This window comes from Lynx canadensis, chromosome B4, assembly GCF_007474595.2.
Source record: "Lynx canadensis isolate LIC74 chromosome B4, mLynCan4.pri.v2, whole genome shotgun sequence".
NCBI classification, from domain to species: domain Eukaryota; kingdom Metazoa; phylum Chordata; class Mammalia; order Carnivora; family Felidae; genus Lynx; species Lynx canadensis.
In genome coordinates, this window is record NC_044309.1 from 59,083,515 (window position 1) to 59,097,116 (window position 13,602).

Sequence of the window (13,602 nt, forward strand, 5' to 3'; positions counted from 1 at the left end):
GACAAATTGTTCACGTGTTGTTTCCTGATCTTTACTTCCCTAAACTGGATCATTAAAAAATGATGCAGGAAAACTATTTATAAATCTATACACTGAGGAAAAACAATACATTGAATTCAAGTTCTCAAAGCGATACACTTCAGTTCTCAAATAATGCAAAAGCCTTATTTTTGCCTAAAAAAGCCACTGCTACTTTTGCATGAAAAATAAAGGTTTGCCTTCTTTGTTTACAGGTTGATTTTTATTTTCCTTGAACTTTGATCTAGAGCTTGGTGTTGATGGATATGTCCCTGTTCTCTTGACTACGTCTCAAACTAGAGTGGAGTTGATATTGGCAGTGACATCCATCTATTTCTGTGGATATCAGAAGGAAGGAAATTGTCCTTTGTTCATACCAAGGAAAAATAAGTATGAGAATAAGTGATGTGGGTAGGAAAGAAGTTGAACTCTGTTTTCTCCTGCACCGTGACCCTGAAATGTATACATTGTTTTTATAGAGCATTTCCATGAAAGTTGGGAACATTTATAGTAACGAAGAAATTACAAAACTTATTCTCCCTTTTCATGCCATGACTCGCTTGATGTTGTCTAACTAGTCCTTCATTTGTCAATACCGTTACCTAGGCAATCTTCGTTTCTGAGGCAAGGGTCCGTGTGGGCAATGATAAATAGAGGGAGTGGGAACTTGACAAGGTGGTTAAAAGACCAGCCCCTTCTGAATTGGTGCTGAGAAGACTCTTGAATCAGCATACTAATCTAAATGACCACAACTGTCCCACATATTTTTAACATTTTCCATCTATTCTTCAAAATTGCCTTTCACTGTACATTTTGTTGAGGATGAGGTGACTCGGGTGATGGTGGGGGAAAAGCAGGCAGTCGGGTAGGGAAACAGCATCAATGTAAGCTTTCTGTGTGGCCTTTTGAAAAACGATTTACCAATAGGTTTTCTAAAAGCAAAAACAAAATTAATGTCCATTTGTTAATTAACGTAGAGTGAATCAAGTTCATTAATTTTAATTGGGTAAATTAATTATATAGTACAGTACTGTTTTCATATATGCTTCATAATTCACTGATATGTCTTTGCAGGACTTTTAACAGTGCAGCAGCATAGAAAGACACTGGACTAGAAGTTGGACCATCTGGGCTCCATTCTTGGCTCTGCCACCAGTTGCTTTAGTAAATCTTCCTGGTCTCTGTCGGATTCTGTATACTCATTTCTAAAATGAAATGCCTGGAAGTGAATAATCCTTAAGGTGCCTCGACGGTCTAGAATTCTATGGGACGTCCTTTAAATTTTACTGTTCTATGTGATTACAGAAATTTATAGCTGCCTTTATGTTATCCTTTTTGTCTTATTTGGTTCTATGTCCCTGATCAGGAATTCTATCCCCATCTTACGTTGTACCTAGGGGAAAACAATAACCTATTTTCCAGGAATAAACTATAGCGTCCCCCCACCCCCGCTGAAAAAGGCCATCTACTATTTATTGAAAAGTAAAATTGAATTTATTGAACTACATATTAACTACATTACTATATTGTCATCAACCATCATCCTTACTAAAACTGATGCGATTTGATTCAAAAATCTCCATTTCAGTAGTGTTACATCTTACACAGGATATGGTTGTATGGTCAAAGCATAGGAAAATTTTCAGGTAGTCAATATCACCCTGGAAATCTTTTAAATTGCTGACAAAACAGTATCATAAACAAGGATGGTGTAAACTATACTGTCTTTTAATAAATTCAACACATGCTAGTCCTTCCTCCAGCAACTGAAGCAGTTTTCTACTACTACAAGTGAATATCAGAATTAGTTATGAGCATTTAGTGACCATATTATATGAAACACAGGCTGTGTGTGTGTGTGTGTGTGTGTGTGTGTGTGAGAGAGAGAGAGAGAGAGAGAGAGAGAGAGAGAGAATGCTTTGACTCAGAATATATAATTGAATTTGTATATGTTAAATGAACATATGGTGGGCTCAATATTATAGCAGTAACATGAGCCCTACCAGGAAACTATCTGCAGGTAAGTAACTGAGGGCATGACACTACTAAATGTGAACACTGTGGCTTATTGCTAATAGACAGCTATCTGCTAAACTCCACCTGTCTCTCCTGTCTGCAAAATGGCAAGACCAAGTTTCGGCAGAAGGAAACACTTTCACCTTACAAATAACTGTAGAAAGGCAAATAATTTACAAGTGCCCTAAATAAATTACACATTTCCAGGCACTACTACAGAAGAAAATAACATTGCACATAAGAGTATTTAGAAGATATTAAAAGATCTTACACAGGTATTTACTGCATTATTAGAAAAAATATCTAAAAATATAAATAATAAAAATTAGTGGAATGGTTAAATACACTATATAGCATCCATATGACTGGGAATATTATCATTATTAGTGGTATAGAAATATTAGGTGATCCAAAATTTATAAAATGTGTGTTTATATTTACCAAAACAGTATGTTAATTTCCATTACAAGGTAGACAATGAGAAGTAAGCTGTACTGGGTTATAAGGTATGCGTTTTAAGAGAAAAACACCTGAATTTTTTGAAACATCTTAAACATTGAGAGAACCCTTGTGACAAGACAGAGAAATTAGTTGCAATCTAAGCAAAACTTTGATTTTAGAAATGAGTGAAGATGATAAAAATGGAGCATCATAATAAACAGAAACTGATAATATTAAATGCTCAGAACATACATTGAGGTTTTTCCTTCCACTTGTTTCCTGTTCCAGAAAAGTGACTGTCTACATTTCCTTAACATTATGAAAGACACTGAGTCAGAAACAAATAACTCTCTGTGAACCGAAACACAATTACTTTTATGATTATGGTACCAATGTTTTACAATTAAATAGCACTTCACATATTAGGAGCTTGATAAATGGTAGCCTTTTTTGGTATTATAGCATCACTGTTACTGCCCTGTTCTAAATCTTCACATTCATCCTTTCAACAAGTGGTGGGTGAAGACTAAGCTTTAATATCTTCATTTCACTGATGAGAAAAATTACACTCAGAGGCTTGATCTGCCTATCTCGAATTCTGATTCTCATTAAGGCATAACTGTCAGGTAGATATTTGCTTTTGTTTCTCCCTACTTCCGATACTTATAATTTTAGCACTTCTAGTTTTACCTGTTACACAATGCAAACTTTTAAGTACCAATTAAGTAAATAAATATATTAAATCCTAAGTTACAAAACAGGACTGATTAATGTTTGAATTGTTTTCCTGCCTCCTGGGAAATGGTAAAGCACAGTAAGAAGCTTGTTATGTTAAAAGTTAAGGTGAATGATTATTGGCTAAAACATTTTATTCATCTGTACAATATCAAAACTATAGATAAAACTTCTATCAATATTATCAAAATCACAATTATTCTATCCAGTTTGTTTGTTTCAAATTAAAGTTGATTATTTTCTTTGTCAAAATACCCTGAACTACCAAATTATAATGTACCATTCAGGGGGTGTGCAAATGGATTTTTTATGCCGTGAGAAATAGAAGAGTATTCACAGATTCATATAGTTAATAAGAAAGATACATTTCCATGTATTTTCTCCCCATGAAGAAATTAAAGTACAATACTTGCCTCTTATATGAATTGTCATTTCCTGTAATGAAACTATTCTCACCAAACCTTAGGCAGAAATCATCTTTTTAACCTGTCCCCAAGGGGGAAAGGAAAAATAATTCCAAATGTTTTTGGTTTCCACAATAGACATTAAAATGTTTTTCCTTATCTCTTTATATGTTCTTGAAGCTTCTGTATGGCAAGAACCACATTCTCCACTTCTTGGTGTTTTCAATGTCTATCAGATAACAGAGGCCCAATAAATGCTTGTTTTTTTCTGGCCCAACTCTAGCTAGCTATTATTTCAACTTATCAAACTTAGATTCTCTTTCTTGAATTAATGTCTTATTGAAGACCAGCTGCCATTTTATGAATATTATTTGCTTCTTCAAATAATCTGGCTCAAAATTGAATGTATTTTTTTAAAATAATAAGCCAGACTTCCTTAATTCAAGTTTTCTAATAGATTTAGAAAATTTTATTTTTTAAATTTTTTTTAATGTTTATTTATTTTTGAGAGAGAAAGAGCATGAGTGGGGAAGGGGCAGTGAGAGAGAGAGGGAGACACAGAATCCAAAGCAGGCTCCAGGCTCTGAGCTGTCAGCAGAGAGCCCGACGTGGGGCTCGAACTCGGAAACGGCGAGATCATGACCTGAGCCAAAGTCGGTCGCTTAACTGACTGAGCCACTCAAGCACCCCAATTTAGAAAATTTTAGATAAATCCATGAAGATTCTTCAATTAGCTTGGTTGGCAATATTGCAAAATTAGCTTATTTTCAAAACATTCAAAGTACAAGTTCAGTTCAAGTAAATAATTTTTGAATGTTTAAGTAGTAGGCATGAAGTGGGAGAAAAATGGAGTTGGGAATGAGGGAGTGAGGAGGGCAGGATTATACCATGAACATGACAACCCCTGCCCTCAAAAAGCTTAGGAATCGTATATTTGGTACTTGACAGAATTCTTCACTGATAGATCTCTTTGCATGTACAGTAAACTTCCCTTTATTGACAGTGATTGAGGAATAACTGGTAATTTGGTTGCCTGAATGTTCTAACTGGGACCTGTCATATATACCATGTTGAACCTTCAAAGAAGTGTAATATGCTAATGGTCAGAAACACAGACTTGGTCATTCTATCTCAGCTTTATAATTCTCAAAAGTTTGGTTGACTATTTCATTTATTCATTCTCAGTAAATACTTGCCATGTATTTTATGTACAAGGCACTGTAAATGTAGAAGAATACAAAGATAATTTTTCACTCATTCATTCACTCACTCATTAGTTAATTCATTAAAGAAATATTTGTTAGTACCAATGACAATCCAAGACACTGAATGGTCAATCATTATCCATAAGAAATGTATAATGTAGTAGGGGAGATAAGTCATTTATGCAGATACCAGAATATAGGACATTATGTTAGAAACACAGTACAAGATATAGACAGTGCTTCAGGTATTCAGCAGACATATTAGCAATATACTAATTGAACATTTTTTTTAATATTTTTTATTTAAAAAAAATTTTTTTTAACATTTATTTATTTTTGAGACAGAGAGAGACAGAGCATGAACGGGGGAGGGTCAGAGAGAGGGAGACACAGAATCGGAAACAGGCTCCAGGCTCTGAGCGGTCAGCACAGAGTCCGACGCGGGGCTTGAACTCACGGACCGCGAGATCATGACCTGAGCCGAAGTCGGCCGCTTAACCGACTGAGCCACCCAGGCGCCCCGAACATTTTTTCTTTCATTAACCTGAGGATTTGCCCTTTTCTTAATATTCCTTTATGGATATGCCATGTAGAAAGCTGTCTAATCCCTTTAAAATTTTATCTCTTGAGTACAATTATTGCTATTTGTATATGCTAATATACACATATATATACATATATAATATATATGCTAATGTATACAATAATATGCTAATAATTGTATACATTAATGCTATACATTATTGCTATACAGTAATAATGCTATACATATTGCTATACAATAGTACTCTGGCTTACTTATTCTAAACCTACCTAACAGAGGTTTTGAAATGTGCTCCTTTGTTCTAATATTTTAAAATTTAGTGAAAAAATATTAATTTCATCTGTCTTTCACAGGTTTATAGGTTTTGTTCACATAAAAAGAGACCAATTTCGTATTTTCTCATATAGCAATCCTTTTTTCTTTGATCATTTTATAAAAGGTACTTACTTCTAAAATTCTACCAAATATAATTTAATCTTTCTTGAGTGATTTAGAAGTCACTTTAGGATGTTAACAGTGGCTCAGAAGCATTTTTGTCAATAGCTTTGGGTATAGAAGGCATTAAAACTGGATTGGATTAAATTGATTGCAGAACTGGGTCACGCCTCAAATGCCACCTTCTTAAATATATCAAATTTTTACTTGGCATTTTTTTCTCCTCAAAATTAAGAATGTACAAATTGAACTCTCATTAATTTGGATTCACAACACATAAGAATTTAGTATGCATACATGAGTTAAAATATATAATTACACTTTTATAGTCAGTACATTTTTAATTAATTTATAATAGGACAAAGCTAAGTAAAGTACTTACATTAGCTGCACCAAGAAGTATTAATGTAGGTCCAAGACCTATTGTATATATTGATCTGAGCATTACTGACACAAGAAATGGCCGAATACCCACAGGCTTGGAGAAGAAAAACAGCATCGATGTGCAGATTGCAACTGCTATCCAAAGTAGAACTGAGAACAACGGGGAAAGCGTACCTGTAAAATGTGGAAGAAGTTTATTTTTACTGAGGACAAAAGTAGAAAATGTAAAACTCTTTGCCACTCCACCTTATATAACAATAGCAAGTCAAGCCATAAGACACTGAATTTCATAGCAACCCACTCTACACACTATATATTTAGAGGCAATGTCTCTGAACACATCCCTCATTATTACATTTCCAGAAAGTTTGTGATTATTTTCAGGATGTTTAAATACTCCCTAGTTAATGTTCCTTCCATTAAGTCGGAGAATTGTTCATCTTTCTCTCCTATGAGAGTTATCAGTTAAATACTTCTTCTGCTAGATGTAGCTCACTTGGGAACCTTAATTCAAAATTTAGGATTAATGACTATTAAGTGTGCAGCTACATCATGTGAAACCAAGTATTTTTTTCACTGAACTTATACCTTGCTTTCTTCTATTGTTATGAAGCTTCTATATTATAGATTCTTCTAAAGAATTCAGAATGTAAAATATCCAGTCTTTAGCGGCACCTGGGTGGCTGAGTCGGTTAAGCATCCAACTTCAGCTCAGATCATAATCTCATGGTTCGTGGGTTTGAGCCCCGTGTCGGGGTCTGTGCTGACAGCTCAGAGCCTGGCGCCTGCTTCAGATTCTGTGTCTCCGTCTTTCTCTGCCCCTCCCCTGCTCACACTCTGTCTCTCTCTCTCTCAAAAAATAAACATTAAAAAAAAATAATGTAAAATATCCAGTCTTTAATAAAATAGACATAAGCTTTAACTGTTAACACATACATGTGTATATATGTGTACGAATGTGTATATGTGTGTATGAATGTATGTTCTGAGACGCAGCTCAAGTTCTAAAAAGGTGGTGAGCTATTTAAAGCCTCAGAAAACAAAAGTGGCCAAACACCTAAAAAAATGAACGCCATTACAAACAAAATTTCTTTAGAAATTACCCAAAGCAAGTTTAAAAAATATATAAAAAAGTATAATTCATTGATATTTGTACTCACTATGTGGATTCGAGGAATCCCTGGGTGAAGGTTGGGGGTGCTGGATTTGCAGAAGTAAAGTAAGGGGCTACATTCTTGGGCTGATTAGATCAGCTGTAGGACCTCAAACACGGGTCTATTGGCTAATGAAGTCACAGGGGAAACAACAAAATGGAGATTTTCCACTAGTTATTTCTTTTGGCCAATTTCATTATTTATAAAATTCACTTCTGCATGCAAAACACCACAAGTGCTTTGGTGTGTAGAGTTTCTGTATTATCACTGACACCCTGGGATTATTTGAATTCCTTCAATGAATTCTGTGTAAGCCTTTAGTTCATAGTGAGTGCTAATAGATCAAAAATAGGTAGGAAGAGTCTGTTAGACATTAAAAAACAAAACAAAACAAGTCAGGAAGTAAACAGCATTAGCTGTTTTTTTTTTTTCAGTGTTTATTATATATCATGTTGCCTCAAACAAACAGTGATGAAAGAAATTTGGGAAGAGAGAGCTGATCTAAGCTCCTCACCATATTTATGATCTGATTACATGACTTTGAAGATGGGGAAAGAAGAGGGGATACAATTCTCTGGAAATTAGCCTAATTCTCATCTTCTGGCAATGCTAACAAAATGGGTACCCAATTCATGTTTATTACTATGTTGGCTGGTTCACACTTTATGTCTACCAAAACATAGCCTGACCACCAACAACCCTAGCTTCACAGATCTCAAAGATCCATGGAGACCATAGCGCCTTCAACTTTCTCTCATTCTTATTTGGACTCTGTCAGAATGTTAGCTTTGTAAGAGTGATCTCTGGGCCTATCACAAATGTGGCATGCAGCAATGAGTAAATATTCATTGATTAAATGAATAAACAAAAACATAATCTGTGAGCTCATTTTGAGTCCATAACTAAGTCTCTGGTTAAAAATTTGCTAGTTGTGGAGCTTCACTCTTAAGTTTACTAAAACTGCCAATATCTATGTTCATTTAACAACTTTCAGCCAGTCACTGGACTCTTCAGTATAATTCACAAGCAGTGGCTTGGTGCAACACTCTTATTTTATTATTTTTAAATGTTTATTTATTTATTTTTGAGAGAGAGAGAGAGAGAGAGAGAGAGAGAGAGAGAGAGAGAGAGGCAGAGGCAGAGGCAGAGAGAGGGAGACAGACAATCCCAAGCAGGTTCCACATTGTTAGTGCAGAGCCCAAACCAGGGCTTAAACTCATGAACCATGACATCATGACCTGAGCAGAAATCAATAGTTGGACGCTTAACTGAGCCACGCAGGTACCCCATGACATTCTTATTTTAAAAATCCTAGTGTTGACACTAATAGTTACACTGCTCATTGTTATTAATGCCTGATAGGCTAAACATATCTTGACTATTCTTTCCTAGACAGTATCTGGCCTGCCAAGATTTCCCATAGATCAAATAAGAAATTATTGTGTGTGTGTTTTTTTTGTTTGTTTGTTTGTTTGCTTGTTTGTTTGTTTTGAGAGAGAGACAGTGAGAGCAAGAAGCACATGCCCATGAGTGGGAGAGGGGAAGAGACAGAGGAAGAGAGAGAATCCCAAGCAGGCTCCACGCTGTCAGCATGAACCCAATGCAGGGCCTCGATCCCACAAACCAAACTGTGAGATCATGACCTAAGCTCAAATCAAGAGTCAACATTTAATTGCCTGAGCCACCCAGGAGCCCTGATTAAACAAGAAACTGTAACCATGCACTTAAAACTGGACATTTGACCACCAAAAGACTGCTAGAACTGATACATGAATTCCGCAAAGTTGCAGGGTGCAAAATCAACAAACAGATATGAGTTGCATTTTTATATACCAATAATGAAGCAACAGAATGAGAAAGAAACTGATCCCATTCACAACGGCACCAAGAGCCGTAAAATACCTAGGAATAAACCTAACCAAAGATGCAAAAGATCTGTATGTTGAAAACTATAGAAAGTTTATGAAGGAAATTGAAGAAGATACAAAGAAATGGAAAAACATTCCATGCTCACGGATTGGAAGAATAAATATTGTTAAAATGTCAATACTACCCAAAGCAATCTACACACTCAATGCAATCCCAAACAAAATTGCACCAGCATTCTTCTCGAAGCTAGAACAAGCAATCCTAAAATTTGTATGGAACCACAAAAGACACCGAATAGCCAAAGTAATACTGAAGAAAACCGAAGCGGGGGGCATCACAATCCCAGACTCTACTACTCCCAGGCCTCTACTACAAAGCTGTAATCATCAAGACAGTATGGTATTGGCACAAAAACAGACACATTGACCAATGGAATAGAATAGAAAACCTGGAATCGGATCCCCAAATGTATGGCCAACTAATCTTTGACAAAGCAGGAAAGAGTATCCAATGGAAAAAAGACAGTCTCTTTAGCAAATGATGCTGGGAGAACTGGACAGCAACATGTAGAAGAATGAAACTAGGGGCGCCTGGGTGGCTCAGTCGGTTAAGCGTCCAACTTCGGCTCAGGTCATGATCTCACAGTTCGTGAGCTCGAGCCCCGCGTCGGGCTCTGTGCTGACAGCTCGGAGCCTGGAGCCTGCTTCACATTCTGTGTCTTCCTCTCTCTCTGCCCCTTCCCTGCTCATGCTCTGTCTCTCTCTGTCTCAAAAATAAATAAACATTAAAAAAATTTTTTTTAAAAAAAAGAATGAAACTAGACCACTTTCTTATACCATACACAAAAAGAAACTCAAAATGAATGAAAGACCTCAATGTGAGACAGGAAACCATCAAAGCACTAGAAGAGAAAGCAGGCAACAACCTCTTTGTCCTCAGCCACAGCAATTTCTTACTCCACACATCTCTAAAGGCAAGGGAATTAAAAGCAAAAATGAACTATTGGGACCTCATTAAGATAAAAAGCTTCTGCACTGCAAAGGAAACAATCAACAAAACTAAAAGGCAACCAATGGAATGGGAAAAGATATTTGCAAATGACGTATCAGATAAAGGGCTAGTATCCAAAATCTATAAAGAACTCACTGAACTCTACACCCAAAAAACAAATAATCCAGTGAAGAAATGGGCAGAAGACATGAATAGAAATTTTTCCAAAGAAGACATCCAGATGGCCAACAGACACATGAAACGATACTCAACGTCACTCATCATCAGGGAAAGACAAATCAAAGCCACACTGAGATACCACCTCACACTGGTCAGAGTGGCTAAAATGAACAACTCAGGAAACCATAGATGCTGGCGAGGATATGGAGAAATGGGAACCCTCTTGCACTGTTTGTGGGAATGCAAACTGGTGCAGCTGCTCTGGAAAACAGTGTGGAGGTTCCTCAAAAAAAATTAAAAATAGAACTACCCTATGACCCAGCAATAGCAGTACTAGGAATTTACACAAGGGATACAGGACTGCTGATGCATAGGGGCACTTGCACCCCAATGTTTATAGCAGCACTTTCAACAACAGCCAAATTATGGAAAGAGCCTAAATGTCCATCAACTGATGAATGGATAAAGAAGATGTGATTTATGTATACAATGGAATACTACTTGGCAATGAGAAAGAATGAATCATGTCATTTGCAGCAACATGGATGGAACTGGACGGTATTATGCTGAGTGAAGTAAGTCAGTCAGAGAAAGACAGATATATGTTTTCACTCCTATGTGGATCTTGAGAAACTTAACAGAAGGCCATGGGGCAAGGGAAGGGGAAAAAAATAGTTACAAACAGAGAGGGAGGGAGGCAAACCATGAGACTCTTAAATACAGAGAACAAACCAAGGGTTATGGGGGGTGGGGGAGAGGGGAAAGTGGATGATGGGCATTGAGGAGGTCACTTGTTGGGATGAGCACTGGGTGTCGTATGTAAGCCAATTTGACAATAAATTATATTTAAAAAAACTGGGCATTTGATCCCTTTGTAGAAAGAACTCAAAGAGCATCTAATGTAGTACCTTGCACATAGTTTAATGCTAGATACATATTTGTGAAGTTAATAAACTTAAAAGTTACTTAAAATGGCAATATTGCCAATTGTCAATAGGTGCAATCATATTCTGTAAGAATGGTCACATTGGCCTCAGGCTGAAGATTTAATGCAAAAATAGTAATAAATTTAAACTCTGACAACAGTACAGTACAAATTGTCAAAGACAGTTTTTACCCACTAAACGTGGGGGGGGTGACTCTTCTTAATATTTTATATTTGTATAAATTTTCCATTATAAGCATTGTTACTTTAATAATGGAATTTTTTAAAAAAATTCACTCTACATATTTTTAAGTCTTAAAAAGTACGAAGTTTGTCCTTTATGGGAGAAAATTCAAACAGCAAACTTGGCGACCTCAATTCAATTCACATAATGGGAGTATCTTATCCACTTCATAGTAACTCGTTTATAGCTTACTGTACAGAACACGCTGCTTCTTACCTCAAGTCTCTCTCCATTTCTCTGCCTTCCATGTAACCTCCTAAGACTTTCCTGTTTCTCCCACCTCATTCCAGCTAAAGTAGACATCCATCCATAAATCCATGGGTGGTCTTCACTATTGTGCCTTACTCATTTCTTCGTCCCTTAATTAGACCATAAGCTCCTTGAGGGCAAGGACAGCTTTACCAACCTCCGTGTCTTTAGGGCCTAGTACAGTGCCTGGCATATAGACACATTTCATCAGTGGTTGTTATTAAATTGAATGAATTAAAATCACCTTGAAGAACTTAACTTTCTTTAACACAAAGCACTGGAGGGAAAAACAAATTGCACTCTAAATTTGAAACTGATTTAGGAAAAAAAACATGTTCTCTGGATATAAGAAATTCCCATAGCAGCAATTTTCTCCACTAATTAGTCTGCCTTTTACAAACTGCGCAGGGGCAGTTGGCATGGCAAATGTTCAGCTTCTGGATGGACATCTAGGATATTCTCTAGCACCAACAGCTGCAGCCATAACCTCATTACTCAACTCTGGGCACAAGTTTCCTTTTTAGAGAGGCATATGTTAAATAAATAAACCAATCAACCAAACAAAGAAGCCAAAACCAAAACCAATAGCCATACAAATAAGCCTTGCATTCCTGAATAAATGTAAACTGAGCTCACCCTTCCTAAACCTGGCATCAGTCATCTATGATTCCTGGTGGAAATGACCAATCAAAATCAATCCATACCATTGGGAAAGGTCAAGGGGAAAAAAGGGCTTCCTCTCCAAAAATGATAAAGAGGAAATGAGAGAAAAAACCCAAAATATTTAGAATGGCATAAAAAGCGACCTGTGTTAACTTCTTTTTGTTTTTACATCTAACAAAGTTTCCTACAGCCCAATTACCAAGTTGAATCGTGTGGGACAGAGGAGAGCGGTCAAGTGGAGCTGCCTTCAAGAGCTCACAGCTTCACGCTGAGAGGTCCTCCATTTCCCAAGGGTAAGAAATGTTTATCCCAAGACACAGGACCTTTCAGTTGCCCAAAGAGGCCTTCCTCAGCAACTCCTCACTGTTCGGGAGGAGGAGATAGATCAAAGCTAGTCCATTGTCTCTCCAGTCAGAAGCCACACATTCCTGTCAGGTTCCCTCCACATAACCAGGAAAGGTAGTGACAGGATTGTTACTGCACTGAATTAGCCAGAGAAGGGAAAATATAATTGGTTCAGAGGAAAGAACACTAGGCAACATTTGAGAATCTGCCTCTGTTTTCAGAACATGCCTAAGATTAACACTCAGATCAGGGTTTCAGTCTCCTACTTGGCACCATAGCTTAACTTGCAGTCTCTTGAGAATGCCCAAAGCCTTGTTTCCTATCACCTTAGACTGCAAACCAGTCTAGGGAAGCCTATGGGAAAGTAGCATTTAATTAAAGGGGAGAAAAAAAGTATTTCTTTGTTTCAATGTTTGAAGATTTTTGTTATTGTTTTCACTTGTTCCTGAATCCAATCTGATCCTCAACCAAATGTATAGCAATATAGTGTTACTCTAAAGTGTTACCCATCAAAAACATCGCCATAGTTTTTATAGTTGAATAAATAAAAACTACTGCATAATATTCCCCCAAACAAACAAAAAAAAAAATTCAAACTGAGCTCTTCAAAGCCTGGCAATGAAAGGCAATGATCTACAGCAGGATTTGGGGAGAGAGTGCACTAAGCTGATCTTCTGAGAATCACCTTCCCCTTAAGTACCTCCCTTTAATTACTTCTTTTATATTTATTCTATTTATTTTATTCTCAAAAACTTTTTTGAGAAAGAAAGTACACATGCACATGGGGAAGGGGCAGCAGGC

General features: G+C 36.7%; 1 protein-coding gene across 6 annotated transcripts in view; it reads right to left on the bottom strand.

Annotated features, from left to right (window-relative positions):
• Window positions 1-13,602, bottom strand: part of ITPR2 (inositol 1,4,5-trisphosphate receptor type 2) — a 505,414-nt gene that overhangs the window by 85,044 nt on the left and 406,768 nt on the right. For all 6 annotated transcript variants that reach the window (XM_030322010.1, XM_030322009.1, XM_030322008.1 and 3 more), the window contains one exon: window positions 6,181-6,356. In XM_030322010.1, coding sequence (XP_030177870.1) covers window positions 6,181-6,356 — 176 coding nt within the window. The remainder of the gene's footprint in view (window positions 1-6,180; window positions 6,357-13,602) is intronic.